Genomic DNA, 22,387 nt, shown 5'->3' on the forward strand with positions numbered 1-22,387 from the left:
CATTAGATGCAACCTCTTTTTAGCATCATCGCGAGAAAACCCTAACTACGCATAACCAAACCTCAGGAGTGCAACGTGAGAGCATTAGAGATTCCTCCCGCTCAAGCACTCTTTGTATTTCAAAGATTTATGGATCGCCGGGTGTCCTCACGCTATGGCGTGGTTGTGCAGCTGTTAAGAGATGCGTCACTGCCCAGTGCCTCCTAGACAGAAAATACCTCTGCTCCCCTCCTGTGACGCCATGCACTTTGACGCAGTTGACCACACCGCGGCATGAACTTAGAACACAAAGTTGAATAAGCGGCAGCCGCCACCATCAAGGCGGCAATCACTTCTTATCCCGGGTACTGTCGCCTCTTGAGCCTTGTGCTCTGATTTCGTGCCGTGGTATGCTCAACCGGGCAAGGTATGCAACATCACAGTAGTAGTGAAGGGGCTTTTTTTCTTCTAAAAGATACAGCAGCGCATCAGCAATAAACTGTATCATACACAGCCTCTTGTGACAGGCTTGTGAGAGCCAGGTCTCTCTTCCCGAGCTGACATAAGGCTCATTTTTTCGCAAAAACTTGTTCGGGAAACTATCCCACGGCCAACGAGCTGATGCGCGGTTGCGCCGTAGGCAGGTAGCCAATTGCGTCGAATTTATTTGCATTAATTTCATTACCACCTGCTTTATCGTGACGCGGACCGTTTATGTCGGCCGGACAGCGCAGCGAGTTATGTGAAGAAAACAGATAGGCGTAACGTTAAGAGACCAGAAGCCGGGCAGAGTGCGTGAGGGAACAAACGCGGGTTAACGACATCCTAGTTGCCGGACAATACCACGTGGGGCGTTATTGCTTTGCGCATGTGCATCGGCAACCAGATATTCCCGTAATCGGTAGGGACCCCTATACTAAAACTCATTAATAGTTTCTTTTAGACATTAGAATTCATGGGTTATCCGTTTGCTGAGCCAAAGTACAAGTCGTAAACTGACCGAGAAAAAGAAGCACTTCAATCTATTGAGGGATATGATGGCAGACTTACCAACGTCACCACTCTAGCATAAGCATAACCTACTCAAATAAAACAATGTCTCCATAATTCGCTTCTTGCAATACATCCACTGCAATCGTTTGTATCTCCTCGGTCCTAATCGCCGTCCTCCTAAATACCCCCTCTGTCAACATAGAAACTTAGTCCACAAAGCAATTGGAATAATTACGGAAGACTAAGTTAACAGATTCCAATTGTTCTCAGAACCCATGTCATGTTTGATCTCTCTAAGAACAAAAAAACATTAAAAAGCATCTAACCAATGGTGACCTAAAATTATCACATTTTTTTTTTTTGCAGCGAAGTATTTTTTGTTTTCGTGTCATGTAGATTTTGCGAGTTTTTGCTTGAGTGATTTAGCGCCATGCTTATGAATTTTATAGATTGCTTTTACATTATAGTGCACTGCCTGTATATAATGTAACATTTGTTGTGTACTACTGGCGTTTGGTGCAACTAATGTTTGCTAATATTTGAATATTTGGAATTTCTTTGCTGCGCCCTGCTGTGTACAATTTTTTACATACTGTGGCGTCGTTAGGCAAAATTTTTTGCCTTTTTACACAGTGCGCTCTTTCGCCTCTGAAACAAATAAACCGCAACATCAAACCGACTGGAACAAATAAGAAAACCTTCAAGGTGGAAGAATCAACCTTATAACTATGAAAAAGGAAGAAGAATATATTAATAATTCTCACCCTTTAAAGTGTCACGAAATGTCTCAAAAACGCACATGGTGCGACCCTCTTAGCAACAGAGAAAACGGCTCTTTGCAACTGAGTTATTTCATCTTTGACCTAGATTTAAATGACTTGTACCTAGCCACCGTACTCAAAGTGACTGCACTAAAATGCGGCGTGTCAACACTTCTGCGCTCTCAGGGGAGCAAAGGGTGACGGCGGAGGCAACATGCCGCCAATTGTCATCGGCGGCGTGGTGCTGGTGCTTGTGGCCTGCGTCGGCCTCTTAGTGGCGACGTCCGGGCCCAGCGACGAGGGTGAGTCCTATCCGCCTCAACAGGCCAAGCGAGCAAGCAAGCTTGAAGTTATTTTAACAGAGCTATCGGAATAAATTGAATATTTATGTCAGACAGCGTGATGTTCTGCCACTTGCTACATTTAGGTGCGCTCTTCCTTTTTGTCTACGCTCATGAGGTATATAACTAAAGAACGGGCAATAAAATGGGGTTGTTAGTCAGCGTCGTGTCGCCACTCTCCTCTGTCGATTGCAAGAGCTTTTTTTTTTCGACTCGAGCGCCAAGTGTTGCTTCCGAGTAGCCAGAAAGGAATCCCTGCTAAGCAGCTTCACAGCTCGACGCGGCTGGTATCCGAGCGGCTGTGCCGGAGGAATGAAGCTTCGAAAGACATTCTGCCAGTGATTGAAACGGGCTCGCATGCGAGGGCACGCTATGGTCCTCCCTCAGTTAACTGACTGCCTAGGGCAGGGAGTCGGCATTAAATGAAAGCGGAAGGGAGGGTTACGTGCATTTAATGTGAAACCAGTCGCGCTGTGCTCATATCCAGTACACCGTGAAGGATGGCGTTATTGCATAAGAAAGATGCTTGATAGGGATAACACGAACCGTTGACAAGTCGCTTGAAATTAAGTCCCGGGACCCGTTAATGCGGCTGCGACCGACCTCTTCGCCTGCGGGAGTAGTATGTTAGCCTACAAGGTGGCGCCACTTGTGCACTTATGCGCAAATGGGTAAGAGCTAAACCTATCTTAAATCACATAAAAAGCTTGGAGGCTGCTACAGACGAACACATACCCACATCCTCAACGTCTTGCACCACATACAGCCCACATTATACCCTAAAAAATGCCGGCTATGCGGGAGACCCAAATCTGTATTAGATTACGTGGATAAGTGTAGTGAATTGGTCCTGTTGGTCAGCGTCCATAGTTAAAAACAGCGCTAGTCGTGTCTCCGTTGTTTCCCATCCTTCGCACTCTTCTAAGTATTAATACTACATGGGCTTGACAAAGCGTGCAGGCCGTCCCCAAACTCTCAACCTGAGCAGGCCGTGCCGTCCAGCTCGAGCCTGGAGGACCAAAAGCAGCTGGTTTACCGGACGCATCAAAGAGCTAAGGCCGTGCACAAAGACCCACGCCAGTTCGGGAGACACGGAGTTCGTTACTGAGCAACATGTTCTTCGCCACGAACACTAGTATACCCATCTGTAGTGTACAAAGTCTTTGTAGCCTTTCAATAACACTGTCTTTATTATCTGCCTTGAAGCCTTGAGCTCCTACCTCTAGGGTACGGCCCAGTATAATCAGTACTCAGACGCCCAATAGTAATGGCTTTTAATGAAATTATGGGATTGCGGAGTCTCAAACTGGAATTGTTCCGACACCCTTTGCACACAGTTTCCGCATGCCTATTATATGATGTGCATGACGTTGTGCGCAGTCCGCAGGAAGTTCGTCTTCTCTGCATGTGTTTCAGTACAGTGCATACAGACTTTAGGTGTTGCATGTGTTTTCCGTGTGAGTCATATGGGAAGATTTTAGAATTATCAATCTATATATTATTTCGTGGGAATCTTCTTATAGCCATATTTTGCCGCAACATGCTTAATTTTCAGAGAACAAAATGCCACCGTCCAGGCTGATCGGTTGTGCGATTTCCATCGCGCCTTGTTATGTATCGTGAAAGCGGACTGCTGTTCGTGTTCGGCTCTCTTTGTGTCAATTTGTTCATAAGAAGCCTCCATGTAAATGGACAAGCAGATTTTAAATTTTTTTCAAAGCAATCACGTTTGCCGGACAAGCGAACGAAACCGCTCACCGGAGCTTCTTGAAAAAGCTAAAGCAGGGGACAAAAAAAATTGGCGGTGGTTTAGCTCTGGTTAAGCCTGTAGTGACGCGATATCTACAGCTGGCCGAGTGGAACTCGGTCACTTGACCAACCACGTGATCAGCCGCGGCACCGCGCCGCCAGCAGCTGCTCCGCACCACGTGACCAACCACGCGACAGCGTGGCGGCGACGCCACCACGCTGAAGGCTCGAAATACTACCGCGATGTATCTATCGCTAACAAACTGTCTCTCAGATGACGCGACATCGCTGCTGGTTAAAAATTCTGCATAGAAGCATTAGCCATTCGTGACGCATTATGTCCCAGGAGCAACGCAAGTTCGGCGCACATGTGGGTGCGCTGGAACTGAGAGGTTAAAATAACGTACCGCTTCTTACTGGACGGGCGCCAACGACCACTTTTATTATTAGTGCATTGGTACTGAGCTGCTTTGTCGTTCTCATGTCCAGAAGTGTCGAAAGCATGCCCTAATTTGGGCTTCGCTTCTCAAATTTCGTAGTGCCCCGTCTCACAGTGTGGGAGCCATCAAGTTCACGTGCGTGCATTCTTTTCTTTTCTGAGGTTCAGGATCCACTACTGGAGAGAGTGGCGGCCCAGGTGGCCCAGCAGGGCCCGATGCCCCCCCCCCCCATCCCCCCCCCGGAACAGGTGGTACAAACTGAGCTGCCGCCATTTTGATCTCTTCCATGAATTCTAAACACACGCGCATGCGTTGAGGCCGAACGAAAGCAGAGTACATTGAAGTGGGCAGGTGTTGCCCGTTCGTTTCCTTTCTGCCGTGAAAAATAGGTTCGAGGAAAAACGGAACGCCACTTGGGGGATAGTCAGTCTTGCCATGGGAAAATAATCATGCTCTCTTTGATATCGACCACTCGCGAGCTGACCGGGCTGTAAACGTATAATGCAACTTGGAACAACTCTGCATCGTTTGCGCAAGCGTTTGCCGATCTCTTATCTCATATCTAAGAATTCCAAATGTGCAGCGTAGTACGAAGGTGGGTGTATTTACTAATCCCTAAATGTACAGAACAAATTTAAGTGGCCAAGGAAAGTGCGTAAGAAAAAAGAGCATTTCATACATGAAGACCAAAGAAAAAAGAAGCAATGGTGCTTTGTACTTCCTAAAATACCTTGCAAATAAAGAACAGAAAAAAAGCATTCATTGAAAGCGAACAATGGCTAACATTGTAACTCTTTTGAACAAAAGATTTTCCAGTCACGGGGGCTACGTGCAAGGAAAGGACGGCGGTATGTGGTGTTGCTAGGCATAGTTGCACGTGGTTGTAGGCGCTATTTCTCGGGGCACAGAGATACAGTACTGAAAAAAAAGCACATGTAATAAAACGAACCACGTAAGCGAAAACTCCGATAACCTCGCGCAGGCAAAAAAAACCGCTCCCCGACCAAACACTACGGTGGCAGGTGATGAAATAGCAAGTCACTGCTTAAAAAAAAAGAAATCCAAGGGTTTACTTAAGTCTGCTTGAGACCAGTAATGCGAAACAATTGGTCTTACTGCTGCCGATTATGTTGCTTATAGCTGCTGATTGTTACGCACGCGCTAATTGGTCCCGACGTGGTAAGCGGTCGCGGTGTCGACGGAAACGTTGCGCCATCTGGCTCCCTCAGGACAAAGAGCGCATGCGCAGTCGTGGCCTCTGCGACCGGCTCCGGCAGCACCGCTCTCTATCGAAAAGGCCACGGCGCAGTGGCGGGGCACGGTACACGCTATGCTAAACGTAATTTTCCCTTTTCTCTGCACGAGCTTACTACAGGCTTGGCAATTCTCCGTGACACTCTGCTGTACGCTCGGAGCGCCGTGTTGTCGTTGCGTTGTGGTTTCAGGGTGCTACTGTTTCACCGTGCAGTGATTTAGATGCGCCCTTTCTTGGTGCTGTGTTTTTTTGTCGCCCGGGCATTGTCTGTTTGCGTCATAGTGCCCTGTTTTGCTCGAAAAGCAGATCGACTCCAGTGCGTAATACCCGCCGCGGTGGCTCAGTGGTTAGCGCGCTCGGCTACTGATCCGGAGTTCCCGGGTTCGAACCCGACCGCGGCGGCTGCGTTTTTACCGAGGCAAAACGCTAAGGCGTCCGTGTGCTGTGCGATACCAGTGCACGTTAAAGATCCCCAGGTGGTCGAAATTACTCCGGAGCCCTCCACTACGGCACCTCTTTCTTCTTTCACTCCCTCCTTTATCCCTTCCCTTACGGCGCGGTTCAGGTGTCCAACGATATATGAGACAGATACTGCGCCATTTCATTTCCCCAAAAACCAATTATTATTATTATTATTATTATTATTATTATTATTATTATTATTATTATTATTATTATTATTATTATTATTATTATTATTATTATTATTATTATTATTATTATTATTATTATTATTATTATTATTATTGTCTGTATCGCGTTTTAACTGGTGCTGTTATTCCCGTGCCATTACATACCAGTGTAAAGTCTCCTGCGTTGCACGGCCTCGCGGGCATGTACATTTTGCTGTGGTATATCGCATACGGAACGCTCACGTCAATGCGGCGACAATCATCGAGGGTCAACAACCAAAATAGTTAACCGTCAGCATTCACTTGAGAATATCATGGCAGCTTGAACGAAACTTATGCACCTTTCCTCAGACAAGGATGCTTGAATTACTTTTTTTTGGCGCTGCATGAATGCGCCCAGGTGGAAACTCCGCTGATTAGAACCTGCTGCACTTTAGGGAATCAGCCTAAACACATTGCACTAATGGTGATAGTCGGCGTTGTAGCGAGGACTGGCTTGCGCGGCACGGGTGCGCTGCAAGGGTCGATAAAACCCAAGTTGAAAAGAAAGCACTGGATAGCGTCCGAGTTTGACAGTTAGCTTAATGGTTTCGTGGCACTCTCGCACTTCGTCCGCCTCGGCAGGATTGACGCGGTAGCAATGCATGCTACACCACTTCACCGTGATCACCAGTAGCGATTTTTTGTCAGTGGCATGTTTTAATGTAATAAGGGACGTTTAATTGCCCCTGCACCTCTGAGAAAAACCGCTGGTGACTCCGTCTGAAAGAACTGGCATAATCAAATTAGAGGAATTAAAGCCTCAAGTTAGCGTTCATGACATTTCTGAAGAGATATTATAGAGAAAATTCAGAGACACGTGATCCCATTATAATGAGATATGTGGTCATGTATGACTTGCCACTGCGACCGCATTAGACGCTGCTATGCCTTTACTGGACGGGACGTCATTTCAGCGCTAGTGAGGTCACTTACAGTGGCAATGCTGTTTTACGTCACGCCCCTCCAATTTATTGTAATGCTCCGATCTAGTAATGTCATTTTCGGTGGGAATGCTCCGATCTGGTGATATCAATATTTTTTTTCAGCGAATGGGAATGCTCAGATCTCGTCATGTCATTTTTCTCCAGCCAACAGGAATGACCCGGTCTGACGACTTCACTTACCTGCAGCCAATGGGAATAGATTATCACTGACGACGGTTTGTGACTCCTTGGGGCTTGTAATGCGCCAAAAAAAAATGACCCGTGCAAGAGTATTGCGCCATGCGACCAGCCTTAATTAACAGGCGAAGCTTTCTTGAAGCCGTCCCCCTTTTTTTTTATCTTCTCTGGGCCGTAAAATGCTTGCCCCTCACTAAGTGAACGCCTCACGAGTCGTCGCATCGGCCTACTTTCAACCATCTTATTTTCATGACTGGTGTTCTAAGCGGTCGCGTGATGGTTTCTTTTAATATAGATAACATTTTTTTCCTCAGTGCCTGCAGTTCATACACACTTGAATATCAGCAGGCTAAAGATCGGCTGATCTAAAAGACCGCACAGTGGCCCGCTCTGGGGATAGGTCACCTGGTCTACAAGTTTGCGCTTCAGGTCACATATCTCGGCACAAGCGTCATGCTGGACTGCTCACTTGACATGTATATGGCCTTGTATCTCGCTATCATCATTATTGGGCTCTTGAGGATGATATCTGTGAAAGTTTTTTGTGCCTGTTGATGAGCAATACTACAACTTTTTTTTCCGCACAGGAGGTGATACCTCAATAGACCCGTCAAGTAAGTTCTCCATTGCTCCTACGATGTCACAAAGGGCTTAAAAAAGGGCTAGTGGAAGGTATCAGTGCGCATTGTATTTTTGCTCCTTGAGGCGCTGAAATTCAGCCAGCATGATATTAAGGCGAAAGCCTTTAATGGCTCATACTGTCGTCCGTCCGTTAACAGAGGGTGTCACACGTGTTAACTCAGGAACTAAAAACAATGGGAGAAAATGGTTGCTTTCAGATAGAGATGGAAAAAATGAACCTAGAAGCCAAGCTTGAAGACTGTAGAGTAATTGTAGTCAAAATGTCAAAACTGCGTCGAAATAGCGCGGACGTCAATATAGCTACGGGAACGATGTGACATCACATCCACCGGAAGTCGTCACAACAGTGTAAACTTCTACAGAATGGCCGGAAAAAGGTCGGATTTTTGTCAACTTAGATGGGGAAATGAGGAATTAAGCGTAATTAATACTTAAGATCCCCAAAAGATGTATAATTTGGGTATCGATATAGCCTCGGGAAGGGTGTGACGTCACATCCATCGGAAGTCGTCACGGCATAGTGAATATTATCGCATAAGCAGTCGGCTTTCGCCTGTCAACAGTTTAGTTGCCAAAGTGTCTCGTATTTTTTTATTGCCGGAGAAACGTTATTATTAGGCAGCTGTAATGTCAACAGTAGTGATAGATGCAGAAGTAAGTTTTCAGTAAAAAATAACGGCAACTTCAGTGCCCAGCTAGAAGAGCAGTTTTTTGCCTATTTTTCAGAACGAACGAATTTTGTCAAGTATTGCGGAGTCGCCCTTCGTGGTGACAACATGGCTGTCGTGCAATTGCACCGCATTTCGGTTACAAGAATTTTTGTCACGACGAAAGCAGATTCCAAAATGCTACGATGATATGTGCTGTGCTCATATAAGCATAGGTATTTGACGTGTTCTAAGCATTCGAGTTTTGTCGGTGCCGCAGTGGTACTGGCAGCACGAAAGAGGTTTTGTTTAATGCGAGAATATGGAGCGCTGAACAAACTGTGGCGGAGCAACAAGCTATTGCAAAAGCGACGGCCTTCAGCTTCTAGCAGGGAGCAGGCTAAGCCCGACTAAATCCATGGCCCACAGTGGGCTATGATGCTGTGTGAGCTTGAATGTTTGCCTAATCCTACTATATTCTGAAATCTGGAGAGGTGCGTTTTTTTTCTACTGGAAGTGTATTGTTTCCAGGAAAGTAACTTACCTCTACTTACCTAAGACGATCACACAGAAAGGCATGACAGGAAGGGCGCTCACTGGATCTGACTCGTTACTTTGATTTAGAAAGAATGCAGTCAGCGCATGCGCATTTATGGCCATAGCATTATACATAAATTTAATGAGCGTGCGTTTCAGTAAACGTAGTTTGAATTAGCGCCCGTCCTGTTAAGTCTGTCTGTGCGCTCATCTTAAATATGTATAGCTGAATTGCTTTTCTAGAGCCCAACAATGTGTGCTACTAAAGATAATTTGTTCAGAATTGCTGGGTAGCGTCGGGCAGCCATCAGCACCCTCCATATATGAAAATCGGAGGACTCATTTAATTTGGAAGACCGGCCACCGGAAAAAAATTCGAAAGGAAACTCAAAATATTGGAAGTAGGCTTACCAGGAAAATGAATTAAGATCAGTTAGTGGGTTGGTTGAGGTGGATTAGTGGGTGGGATTAGTATAATAATGTATGATGATCCCATGAAAGGTACTCGAAATTTCCGAAGGCGCTGACTTATTCATACCATATGAGGGCATTGTAACCGGTTCTAACCGGAGTTTTGGCAAGAACAACATTAGGCTAAAATTTGGTTAAGATGAACTCAAGCTTTTGGTCGCGTATTTCTGAGGTTTGACTGCACCGCCATCCACTGTTCGTCCAGTGATCGCGAAGTCCATATTAGCCGCAGCGTCACGAGTTTGAGTCGAGTGGCCGCGAAGAAATATTCATTTCGAACTTAAGTCTTTCGCCGCTGAGCTACAGCCAACAGAGCCTTCCGAAGAGCCAAACAATCCAGTTTCGCAGTGAGCGAAAGTCGGCTGGAATTGTTCTCAGAGCGTGACATGTAAAATAGCGCAACAGCACACAAGAACAAGCAAGAATATGCGCGAGTGCTCGTGTGTGTTCTTGAGGCTGTCCTGTTAAGTCTTTAGGCTTCCAGGCTATCTTGTTAATTCGCACGTTGCATGCCCGCAGAATGGACCTACTTCGGAGTAGAACTTGGGACACTGAGCAGAACTGAACACGGCGTGAGCGGAAAAGTGTACGCTGCGACGGACTCCCTGATCTGCATCACCGAATTCAATTACGACGGCACAGGACCTGGTAGGTATTAATTAGCCAGCAACTCATTTGACAGGAAATGTCGACCACGGTTGCTCCAAACTCCCCAGGCCACAGGGTGTGTTTGTGAGCACTTTGGTGGTGTCAGCGACAAGCCCCGAAACTGTATATCCCGTGGCCGGGAAGGGCACTCAATTTCACCTATAAGAGCAAATGGCCGACAGTACCATTCAATAGCAGATTTGTTGAGCCGTGCACTGTGCAATGTGAGTTCTAGTTAAAGAACTGCTCGTCGAAATTTCCGGAGCCCTTCACTACGGCGTCCTCCTTAAGGTAAGTTGCTTTTGGACGTAAAACCCCCATAAACCACAAACCTTTGGTCTGGGAACCATTCCTGCATGAGCATGTGGTGATCTGCGTGCCTTTCATGCTCAGTGGCAATCACTGGTTGGCTGCCTCTTCCTCTGAGTGATGAAAGTGTTTTCACGAATGTACAGGCTCTGCCAAAGGTAGCCAGGCGCATGGCTTGCTTGTCAGCCGCATAGCGAAGTAAATATATGCTAACCCTTGTCTTCACCTTCCAAGACCTTTCTCTTCTTCGGGGAAGCCGTAAGGGCATTGAGGAACAAACCATGCATTCTGGTGACGCTTATTGTTGCCTACAGGTTTGAGCATCGGCTGGGCATGCGGGAGGTGAGGGTTCGAACCTCTCGGGTACCCATAGTAAGACAAGGGGCACACGCTTCTCCCTGGCCTCGTGCTCCGTTTATCTGTGAGGAAATAATTGGAAAAGGTACTTCATCTCTTGTGGCCACAAATGCTTTGTGACATGAAGCTCTTTTGTCAAAGCTGCCCTTGCGGCACAGGAATTCAGCCCCGCCATCAAGCGGAGACGAGGTTGTGCTAAACCACCCGCGGCGATAGCATTATACTGCCAGGAAACAACGAAACGAAATTCAGTGTTCAAAAGCAATGAAATCTCTTTAAAAAATTAATTTTGCCCATTTGAGTGTCATAACGTTACAAACGTTACAGAAATAGGGCTTGGCGCAGCCATCATCGCATCGGGTTTTAGCAAAATCATCTTAAAAGTAATTGCGTTAATACGCTATGCATTTTTCGTGAAGCGCCTGCTTAGCATGAGGCGTTCCCATAATGAATTTTCACCACGGCGAGCGAAATTGTGAACATTGCTTGGATGCATATGCGGCCATGCTTTCGTTCTAAACTTATTAGCTCATATGGGTAAGGGGGCTTTGGACCAATGTTTTGCACGAGCCATTAATATGACCAATGACAGTCGGTCACGTGACCTGGCAATCTGATGGCGTCATTTCGTGCGGGTGACAACCACAGTTTCTGAAGGAGGAGGGGCTTCTGGCTGTAACAGGGGCTTACGCTGTCTTGGCAATGGTCAGTTATTTGGTGAGCTCTACAGCACCGCGACCGGTGTGGGCTTCGCCATTTTACTGGTTCTTCGGGACCGCTGTTGCGGAGTGTAGGTGGCTTGCCTTTGTGGAAAATGCGTGATTCGCTGTGGAGAGCGATGACAGCAACCTCGGGGTATTGTCGCCAACCCTAACAAAGAATGTCTGGTTGAAAGGGTAGCTTGCTAAGCGAGTTTTGCATTACGAGAAACAGCGTTGGATGAAACGGGCGAAGAGACGTGCACGCGGCACTGAGCAGCCAACTCAACTGCATTGGAGAAACGCTCCGGACTGTGTATTAAAAATCACAATAAGAAATTGTTTCAGTTACAACGAGTCTCACATATTCGTTTTATTTTCGCCTGGCTATTTTTGTGCCTAGAAAGCCATCATCTTCATCATCGACATCAGCCTACCTACGTCGACAGCAGATGAAAGGCCTCTCCCATATCTCTGCAGTTAAACAGTCTAGTGCCAGCTGCAGCCAGCTGATAATTCCTGCAGACTTCCTATGGTAGGATACAATTGAAAAATGCATCCGGGAGGAAAGGCCGCCCAGCCAAGATCCTGCACGAAGTGGGAATAACTGCGATATTATAAAGACCGGTCGACGCTATTTGTGGAGCGCATTCTTTAAGACAGATTTCGCCCTAAATTTTTGAGTTGGCCGAGTATAATCTCATCCGCCCACGTAACATTCTGCCCCCCCCCCCCTTCCCGCTACTACGGCTGTCTTCGTTTGGAATCGACTCCATTATGCTTAACCAAGATAAACACCGATTATCTTGTCGTGCAAATATGCCCAGCCGATACCCATTTATTATTGTTGATTTCTAGTAGGATGCCATTAACTCTCGTTTTGTCACCTGACCCACTCTACTCTCTTCCTTCCTCTTCCATTGCTCGCTCCGTTGTCCTTAACTTGAGTTGAACCCTTTTCGTTAGCTTCCATGTTTCTGCCCCATAGGTGAGTACCAGTAAGATAGAGCAGTCTTTCATTTTCTTCGTGAAGAATACTTGTAAACTTCTATGCATCACCTGAGGGTGCCTGTCGAATGCAGTCCACCCTATAGCAGATTAACTTTCTTACCACTTGCAACGCTTCGATAGTAAACTGCGGTTCCACTCCAAGACTTGAAGATCACTTGTTTTTTGCATATCAATCCATAGGCCCGCCGTCAGGTCCTCGGTCGTGCTTGGCAATTCATTCTCTGAGGTACTTAAGTAGGGGGTGTCATCAGCGCACAGTAGATAAAGGTATTCTCCCTCACCACCCAAATATTCCCCATCACAATCTCTGATTACCTCCGGGAGACAAACGATTAATATAACCAGAGAGGTAGTGTCACCTTGCATGGCACCCTTTCCGATTGGTATTTTCTCACTTCTCCTGTGAAGAAACTCTATGGTCGCTGTGCAACCTTTATGGGCATTTTCTAGAATCCTAAGCCGCACAGGTAATCGGCCCTATATTGGAAATGAATTGTTTCACTCTGGACCTACGTAGGACGGGCCTTTGCCAATATATTACCAATATTTTGCCAATAAATTGTGCTGCTTGGCACCCCTGCAAGTGCCTCGTCTACGCCTTAGTTACGCAATTCCTGCGTACTGCTGTGATCTCGAGTGCGTTCAGTGACATTTAGGAGGTGATGAAAAACTAAGAGTAAATTGCTCTTTAAATCGACAGGTTCTGGATATTTTGGAAAAAAAAATTATACCAGCCTTTATTATATTTATTTTATTATACCAGTAGTTTTTTAGCGTATTGGAGGTCATACCGTGTTTTTACGAGGGCATTATGCTGCATTATGAGCCTCTCCAGGTGCTTCTCAGGTGCGCTCAGTGCTCTTTATAGTTTTGTGTATTTGTTATGTGGTGAAGTTTCAAAACCTTATGTGCTTAGAAAAAGGAATAATTAATTCCAAGCTACTAGTGGTTAGTAAAAGAACCCGAGATGTAAGGACGCAGATCCTTAACGCCTCCGGTGAAACAGGACCGAGATTTGACGTTTAATTCCCACGCTCGTCGACAAAAAGATAAAGTGGCAAACGAACCGGAGCCAGTGACACCAGGGAAGGCTAAAAAAAATTACCTGCTTAAGTAACGCGCCTAACTCCGCCAAGCAAGTCTCCATGCCTCTTTCATTTTCTAATGCTTAAGATCTACAGTAAAGTCTTACACGGATGAACTGTTTTGCAACGTGGTACCATAACGATCTCAAGACCACCACTGGCCACCTGATCACAAGTCATCGCCATGTGACCGGATGGGAACGGCTTAGGCCCTTACGAGGGGTGGGAGTGGGGGCGGGGGTGGGACGAGGGCTGCTTGTAGCAGCTTTCCTTTTAAAAAGCCAGACCTAAAAATGATGTGACAGCCTGTGCACCAAGAGGAGAGCAAAATATGCACAGAAAATTAAATTGTCTCCGAGGAAACGTTAACAAGAAAAAAACAGACTAAACAGTTATCAGGCCAAGGAATGACGCAAAGCAAGTGTAGGTCGACCGAAAATAGCATCGTCCAGACGAGTAGCACACAAGTGTCGGCATAGAGGTCACATTTACTTGAAAACCTAAAATCTCGCAGCTAAAAATTGCGCCAATTCCAGCCAAACAAAGGCGTTTTTGACTGAGCAATGCCAACACGGTGTTGACGCTCAGGATTCGGGCTTAGGATCGGATGCCTGAATAATTTCCAGTACATTTTGTGTACGCCCGCGAGCCTTATTTTACATTTTGTCGAACCTGGGCTCCCACTTGAACCACCACCCGCCCTAAGCGGTGTGAGGGACTCGGTAGTTTAGGCAATGTTTAAACATGGTCTTGCCGACCTTGCCGAGACGAAGTGCTCTGTTCGAAGCTTTGATGAGCGGGCAGAGGCTGTCCTCCTCACCCTCGCCCATTTTTGGTCACATGCCACACAAACGTACTTGGCGAAGTGGCCTGGTCGAAAAATACCACAGAGCTGGTCCCAAAATACAACGAAAATTTGGTCCTGTCGTTACGACAATTTTTGTTTTGCTGCGAAACTGTCTGTTGTGGTGACAGAACGGGATCCATCGTTACGACAGGGGACTGCTCAATACTGCAGAAAATCATGTTGCTACTACAAGAATTTGTTGTGAGTTCCCAAAAAACTACAGGAAAGCCTGTTGTGGAAACAAAAATTTTCTGCTTTTCGATATGGAATAGAAGAAAGCTGCGTCGCATATCTTACAAATCGCTGACACGGTCGCTCCCTCTCTTCTCTCCTCAGACGCCGAAGTTATGGCTGGAACGACGGACACACCCGACCAAAGTGGCGAGGTGCTGACGGACGTGAGAAAAAAGTGGGCCACCTGGCAGACGAAAAGGATGGTTTTGAAATACTCGCTCAATGCGTTGATTTGTCATTACTCATGCCGGACTAGTCAGCACGAGCCTGATGAGTGGTCCTGGCAAGAGAGGCGTGCAGCACAAATTACAGTAGAATGTGAAAGACGCTTAATGAAAGTTCATAAAAGGGATGGCTACGTTCTTTTCGTATAACAAAAAAGTAACATGACGCGTTGTCGTAGGAATAGAAAAACTGGAATCCCAGTCCAGGCGAGACAAAAAATGCGAGAGAAGCGGACGTTTTCTAAAACTTGAACTCCTCGGTTGCTGTGCCTGTTAAAATGGTGCCTCTGCCTTTGCAGTCGTGTTGGGGCCTTGTAGCACATACGTTACACTCATGTCCTACATTACGGACTTTCTGGTTATCCGGCACACCTTAGTCGTTGCAACGTTTATTCAGAATCTCAAAAAGGAAACGATGCACCTTGATCGCCTTGAGGGCACAGAATGGCCACGCTGCAAACCTATAAGCGGGCCATGAGGGAGACTCGTCTACATGTTGGTATAGTTTAATCAAGAAAAAAACCTAATGCGCACAGAGACACAACGTTGCTATTTTGGCTAGTGAGAAAATTTACAGGCTGTCAAGATAGCCGGTAATGCGAAATTTGATCTCAGGTCTTCACTGCTGGCACGTGGCGTGTTACGCTAATAGCCGCCCGCCAGGATCCTCCCCTTGCAGCCGCCTCCTGCTCCGTTCCATACATAGCAGACAACGCTGCCAAAGCTAGCGTGCCTGTTCGCGCAGTCATTACTCGTGCCAGACTAGTCAGCACGGGCACGGTGAGTGGTCCTGGCAGGAGAGGCGTTGCCTGCAATGTCTGCGCCCCAAAAATACTTCTTCCTAAAACCGAAGTTGTTAAGGGATTCATTACTCATTGGCACCCACCCAAGCGCAGCCATACGGCTACAAAACTTTTGACCAATCCTGTTCCCACTCCGAGGTATTGACCGATTCGCTCTCGCCCTATCATAAGCTTGCCATCCCGGTTAGCACAGTTGGTAGAGCGACTGCTCCGGTGAAGCGGTGGTCCCGGGTTTGAACCCCGGACCACGAAGAATTTTTCTTCTACAATGAAGTTTCTGAGAAAGCTGTACAGCTTTCCTTTGTAGCCGTATGGCTGCGCTTGGGTTGATGCCAATCAGTAATTACCGCCTTAATACAAACCAACTTCATCTTGGGGGACTCCCCTAAAACATTTGACCTAAAACCAAAGTAACACAAGCCTATTTCGTGGCGACAGATCTTAAGTGCCATGAATGGCAATCTCCTGTGGTTTGTTTTACTTACCACATTTTCGTCTCCCAACTCATCGTGACTTCCAGAAATAATTACTTTGGCGGTCCGATACGCGGCTAAAAGGGCGAACCGCCCTTACTCCATCCGCGCTTAAAAAGTAGTTCACAATCGGTGAATGTTATCGCCAGAGGCTGCGAGCACTGAACGCCTCACAGCTTCCATCGTAGTTTTCAGTGTTACCTCTTCGCTTTATACCGCTCATTGTTTTAGCCCTAACGCTCACCGAAGCTTCGAGATTGACGAATATGTGGCAGAGTAATATTGTTCCGCGGACGAACTACTTCCGCAGCCTTGGCACCGTTGCCTGCAAGGCATCAAACAGAGCTAGGTGGCGCTTCGCTCTTCTACTAACGCCGTTATTGTTTCCGCCATAGTACGAAGTAATAAGTCCTCGGTCTAGTGTGTGGAAAATTGAAGAAGACATACCCGCAACACGTTGGCGACGCTTAACTTATCAGTTTGCGCGGTATTCCGCGTATGCATTCAGCTGCCCGTCAAGCTTGACGATGTGAAGCTGTGCGCGAGGGCGAAGAACCAAGAAACACTTCTTATTAAAAATTAAACACATTAATGACACTTAGGCGCGGGAGCGCGCACACATACAACACACCCCACGAAGCATGGGCGGAAGACTTCGCACAACGCAGTGACAGGCTGGATGGATGGATGGAAGGTAGGGTTTGGGTTTATGGGTGTTTAACGTCTCAAAGCGACTCAGGCTATGAGAGACGCCGTAGTGAAGGGCTCCGGGAATTTCGACCACCTGGGGTTCTTTAACGTGCACTGACATCGTACAGTACACGGGCCTCTAGAATTTCGCCTCCGTCGAAATTCGACCGCCGCGGCCGGGATCGAACCCCTGTCTCTCGGGCCAGCAGCCGAGCGCCATAACCACTCAGCCTCCGCGGCGGCTGGATGGAATGTAGGAGCGTGCCATTTGAAACTGGGTGATTGGGGTGGCAGGGGCTGACACCTGTCGTGCAGCAAGCAAAGCACGAAGACGCGAGCCAAGCATGTGCTGCATGGGAGCTGTCACATGTGCTCAAATCTCACAACGGCAGCAGAGAGATTCCAACTTGCGTTAAACAGGACAGAAGTGCGCTGTTTTCAAACTTCATTTTGAACAGCGCCTTTTCAATGCCTCAATATATACGCTTCAAGTCTTGCGAGTCTAATGTTTATACTCCCTCTCGCATAATGTTTGCAGCCGTGGACGAGTGAAAACTCACGAAAGGCCCTCTTTTTTTCCGAGCTGCACGCCAAAAAGTGTGCCGGATGTCACGCCCTTTCGCAAGGACTACTGGGGGTTTTTAGCCGACGGCGCCGCCAATAGTAACGCTAGGCGCCGCGGCGGTGTCTGCTGCAATGCCTGCTGCGCATGCGCAAGCGCCCTGCGACGGCGGCCAAGTAGGGAGGGCGTATGGGGAAGCCGGCGTCAAACACTGTGGCGTAGCCGCCTCTCCTGAGTGCTTTCCCTCCTCCATGTTTGAAGCACCACGGAAGGCAGAGCTCGGTCGTCCTATCAGGGCTAGTTCCAAAATATTTCAGCAGTGTAGGACTATAAATAAAACAATAATCACAGCAATTCAAAACGTACAGGTAGGTGTGGATGGTAGAGTGTTAAATCACTGGCGAAAGTAACAAAGCCCGTACGGACACAGCTCTGAGGAGGAAGGCTGCAAGGAGTAATGCTCCGCATCTTTTTCAACATCGCATCAACCGAGTCGGTTCTGTCGCCTGTGTGCCCTACACCGAGAGTGCGCTGTTTTCGCAGACGGGCGAAGCTGTTGGCTTTCATAGTTCCTGAAGCGCTTCGCGTCGGATGTGGGGCAGTTTAATCACGAATTCTCTCATCAAGAGACGGAAAAAGGCGTCCAGTCGATAGAGTGAACGCTTCTCCAGTGGTCAGCGCAGACGTTGAAGGTGGGCCGAGTGCACCGAAGAAGCGTGTTGGCGGAAGAAGTCGCGAGCGGACGACGAAGCTAGACGATTTTGACCTGAGCGTGTTGCGAAGGGCGGTAGACCGCTTTTTTTCAGAGAGGGGACATTCCTGCCATTGCCAAGGTGGTGGCGCATTTCGAAAAAGACACGCTACCGACCATGTTGACAGCGACAATGCAGAGGAGGCTGAAGAAATTTGGCTTCCGGTACGAGAAGTGCTCTTGGAATGCAATGCTAACCGAAGCGACGCATAGAGTGCAGTGTCGCCGCCGGTACCTGCACCAGACAGGATAGACGTCAGGACAGACCTATATTTTTCACCGACGCAACGTGGGTCAGTGCCGGCCACACGCCAATTCGAGTGTGGACACACTGCACTATTATCCACGAAGCACATCGATCCGGACTGTGGATTGGTCTACGAAACCTCAGTGGCATAGGTGGCAGGCTTATTGTGACGCATTGTGGCAGTGAACGAGGTTTTGCCGAATTCGCAGCGGAAGTTTTCCGAGCTAGAAAAGGAAAAACTCAGCGAGGAACACTACAAAAAGTGGTTCTCCCGGAAACTTCTCCCTCTATTACCGCCAGGCAGCGTTATAGTGATGGACAACGCGCTATATCATTCTGTGAAGTACGATAAAGGGCCGCCGATGAGTAGCCTCAAAAAGGACAGACAGGCTTGGCTGTCCGAAAACGGTGTCGCGTGGAGCAGCGACAAGATGAAGGCCGAACTCATGAAGTCTGTCAACAACGTGCACACAGGTGGCGAGCGATACCATGTAGTCTTCACCCCTGCTGGCCATCTCGTTTTGCGCCTGCCACCCCACCACTGCCAACTGAACCTGATAGAGGTTTTCGAGCGACGTCCTGGGTTTCGTGGCCAGTTAAAACAGAACGTTGAAGCTCCGAGACGTGAACCCTGTGTTTTGACAAGGCATCATGCAAGTGACTACCGAGAAATGGAAGAATTATGTGCACCATGTTAGTGAGGAAGATGTAATGAGAAAACTGGACCACATCATCGACGATGTTGTTGACCAAGGAACAGCGATTGTTGTCAACCAGGAGGACGAGATACCCAGCAATGCTGAATCGAGTTGTGGTGAAGACGATGAGATGAGCCCCTTTAATGTGCTAACATGATACCTTAAATGTGCGCGCACAAGTCGGGACCATTCAGTACTGTCAAAGTGAGAGTAACGAAAATGAAGATATCATCCTCTCTGATAAGATATGGCAGACGCCGTAATGAAGGACTCCGGATTAATTCGACTGCTTGTGCGTTGCCTTTCGTACAGCACATGAACTTGTGCTTTTCACCACTATGAACATTAGGCGGCCCCGGCCTCCATTAGACCCAGCTTACTAGTGCAGTGACCACGCTGGAGAAAAAAAAATTATTAGCACATGACAGCAGCATTGAAAATATCTGTGATGTGAGAACAGAGAAACTGATACGAACAGGTGGTGGCAAAAAAGAAGTAGGGCCAGTCCCTTTGGAACGGTCGTCCGCCTGTCCAAAAACAAGTGAACAAAAAAATAAAAAGACAAAGCGGCGCCTGCTAGTACGCTACTAGAACGCCTTCTTTCACATGGGTGGAGCCAACTATCTGGTGGGGCTAAAGTCCCTCAATGAAGCAGAAGCAACGAAAAGCTTTGATCTTTCCAGCTGCTCTCCTCTCCCAGCGTGCCTTTGTGAGCGGACATATCTGAAGGTTTCCCAATTCATGTGCTTCACTTCCCGGCGACGCATTCTGCAATGCGCGGATCGGAAATGGTACACAGCACACAGTGATCGCTTCCTATGTTAATGTTGAGATTGTCCCATCTCACACCGGGGATATTTCTTGCAAAGGTAAGGTGGGGGCGCGTAACCCTAGCTACACTGTTACCAATGCGCGTAGGTTTTTCAGGGTCGATGCGTGAGGTGTGCCTTAGCGCCTCAGCCAGAGTTTAGTTCCCTTTCTACTGTTAATTGAGTAGCCCCTTCTGAATGGGGCGCGTTAAAATCTCCGCGGCTGAATGCGCCTTGCGGATGAGGGTAGTCATTTTCATGCTGTTGCCTACAGGTGGACTGTATACATTGCTAATGTAGAGGGGCGAGCGCGTTTTCAGTAAGATTTGTATGAAGGTATGAGAGACCTCCGACATTTCCAGATTAGGTTGATTTGTTGAGAGATTGCGGAGTACAAGTGCAGCTGTGATCGAACGGGACTCAGCCGTCAATTTCTCGTTGTATGCTTTGTATCCAGTGAGCTTTACTTAACCGTCCATCTCTAGAAGGGCTATGATTACCGGTCTTTTTGTTTGGGCCAAAACTGTATATTCCATAGCCTTACGCTTGGATCTGAATCCCATGTAGTTCCATAGCCATACTATAACAGGAGCGCGGGTGGCAGTACGTGAAGTTTGGGAATACCGCTGGCGGACGCACGCGCCGACGCGTCATCGGTGGGCGGGAGGGCCCAGTGCCGGTGCGAATAAGGCGGCGTGCAAAGCGACGGCCGCGCCACAGGTGGCGGCTTTGCTCCCAACTTCCGGGAGTGAAGCGCGCCGTTTGCCGGTCGCTTCTGTGTTGTTGCGACGTGGCTTTATCTTTCTCGGTCGTTTCTTCGATCAAATAAGGTTTGTCCGTGCATCTTCATTGCGATAGGAGCCCGAAGGGATGTCCAATAACAACTGTTGTGTGGTTGGTTGCTCTAACACATATAAAAATACGCCGGAGACGCGATGCTACTCGTTCCCAGCGCGGCCCTATGAGCGGGAGCGACGACAGCAATGGATCGCCGCTGTTCGACGGCAGAGGTGAGGAACTGATTCCATTTACTTTAAAACGTCAAATTTTTTATTCACGCCTCTTTTTTTAATGATGCAAGGAAGTGTTCGGGATAGTCGTCGTCTCATCATAAATCGTCATGCTGCTGCGACTGAAGTTCACATTGGTAAGCAGTTGACTGCGCATCGCAGCTAGGGCATGTGCAGGGCGCTGTTGCTTTGGTGGTGGTATTTTGAAAGAACTCGTTACGGGTATTGCCTGCACCGTGATTATGCGCTCAATTGTTGACGGTATACGTGTGTAATTTGCCCCCTGCATGAGTGCATTTTGGGGTCACTGTCGAGATAGTTCCGCTATCGCTCGAAAGTTTCGCATGTTGATATTTATCGCGCCTCTGTGTTTTCGTGTTGAAACGTTTGCTTTTTTAATGGCGATAATTTTAATGCACAGGTTGTGGGTATTGTCTGCTCTGTGATAATGTGCTTTATTTCGATTAGGATATGTGAATGCTGCGTATGTTGTCCCCTGCATGACTGTGTCTCGGCGTCATGGAGATAGTTTCGCTATCGCTAGAAGCTTGATCTTCATTTTCCGCATGTTGATGTTTTGGGCCTGTGTGTTCGCGCATTGAAACTTCAGATTGCTACCGCGTGCAAGACCTCTGCTCATTTTGCATGGATGTGGTCTGAGCTTCGTTTGTGACGCGATGACCTCATGCTTGCAGTGATTTTGTGTCCATTTTTTTGTAGTTAATTGTGTCTAGAGGCAGGACAGCACATTGCATTATCAGGTCTCTCCCGCCGCGGTAGCCCTGTGGATTCGGCTGTTGATCCCAAGGACATGGGTTGGACCCCGCCGCCGGAGGCGGCATTTCGATGCAGGCGAAATAAAAAAAAAATATGCCCGTTGGCTGTACGATGTCAGCGCAAGTTAAAGACTTTTAGGTAACATCATAATCGCTTAATTTAGTGCAAAGGACCGGACAAAATAAAAGACGAACACGCTGTCCTGTGCTGTTAAATTAGATGCATATGATGTCAAAGCACCAGCTAGCCCAACAGCAAACTGTTTTGAACCCCAGGTGCTAAATTAATCTGCAGTCTTCCGCTACGGGGACCCTCATTGCCCATGCAGCCAAAAACCAAACAATTTATTCCCTTTTGCTGTAATGGCTGTGTTTATGTGTGCTTCTGTCATAATTTTATTAGAAAAGACGGAAGCCTGTGGGAGCCGACCAAACACAGCAGGATCTGCAGCAACCATTTTGTAAATGGTGAGAAATCCAACGACCCTCGGAGTCCAGCATATCTGCCGACCCTATTTCCAAGTGAATACAGACGCACCAAGACA

At 47.5% G+C, this 22,387-nt stretch overlaps 1 protein-coding gene across 1 annotated transcript; it reads left to right on the forward strand.

The window, feature by feature from the left end:
• The first annotated feature begins 1,925 nt into the window (after positions 1 to 1,925).
• Positions 1,926 to 19,404, forward strand: LOC144134195 (uncharacterized). The gene is made up of 4 exons (XM_077667154.1): positions 1,926 to 2,035; positions 7,901 to 7,927; positions 10,130 to 10,258; positions 19,196 to 19,404. Exons 1-4 carry the CDS (start codon positions 1,948 to 1,950, stop codon positions 19,402 to 19,404), a joined length of 453 nt encoding a protein of 150 aa, XP_077523280.1. The 5' UTR covers positions 1,926 to 1,947.
• Positions 19,405 to 22,387: the final 2,983 nt, after the last annotated feature.

This window comes from Amblyomma americanum, chromosome 5 (genome assembly GCF_052857255.1).
Source record: "Amblyomma americanum isolate KBUSLIRL-KWMA chromosome 5, ASM5285725v1, whole genome shotgun sequence".
Taxonomy (NCBI): Eukaryota; Metazoa; Arthropoda; class Arachnida; order Ixodida; family Ixodidae; genus Amblyomma; species Amblyomma americanum.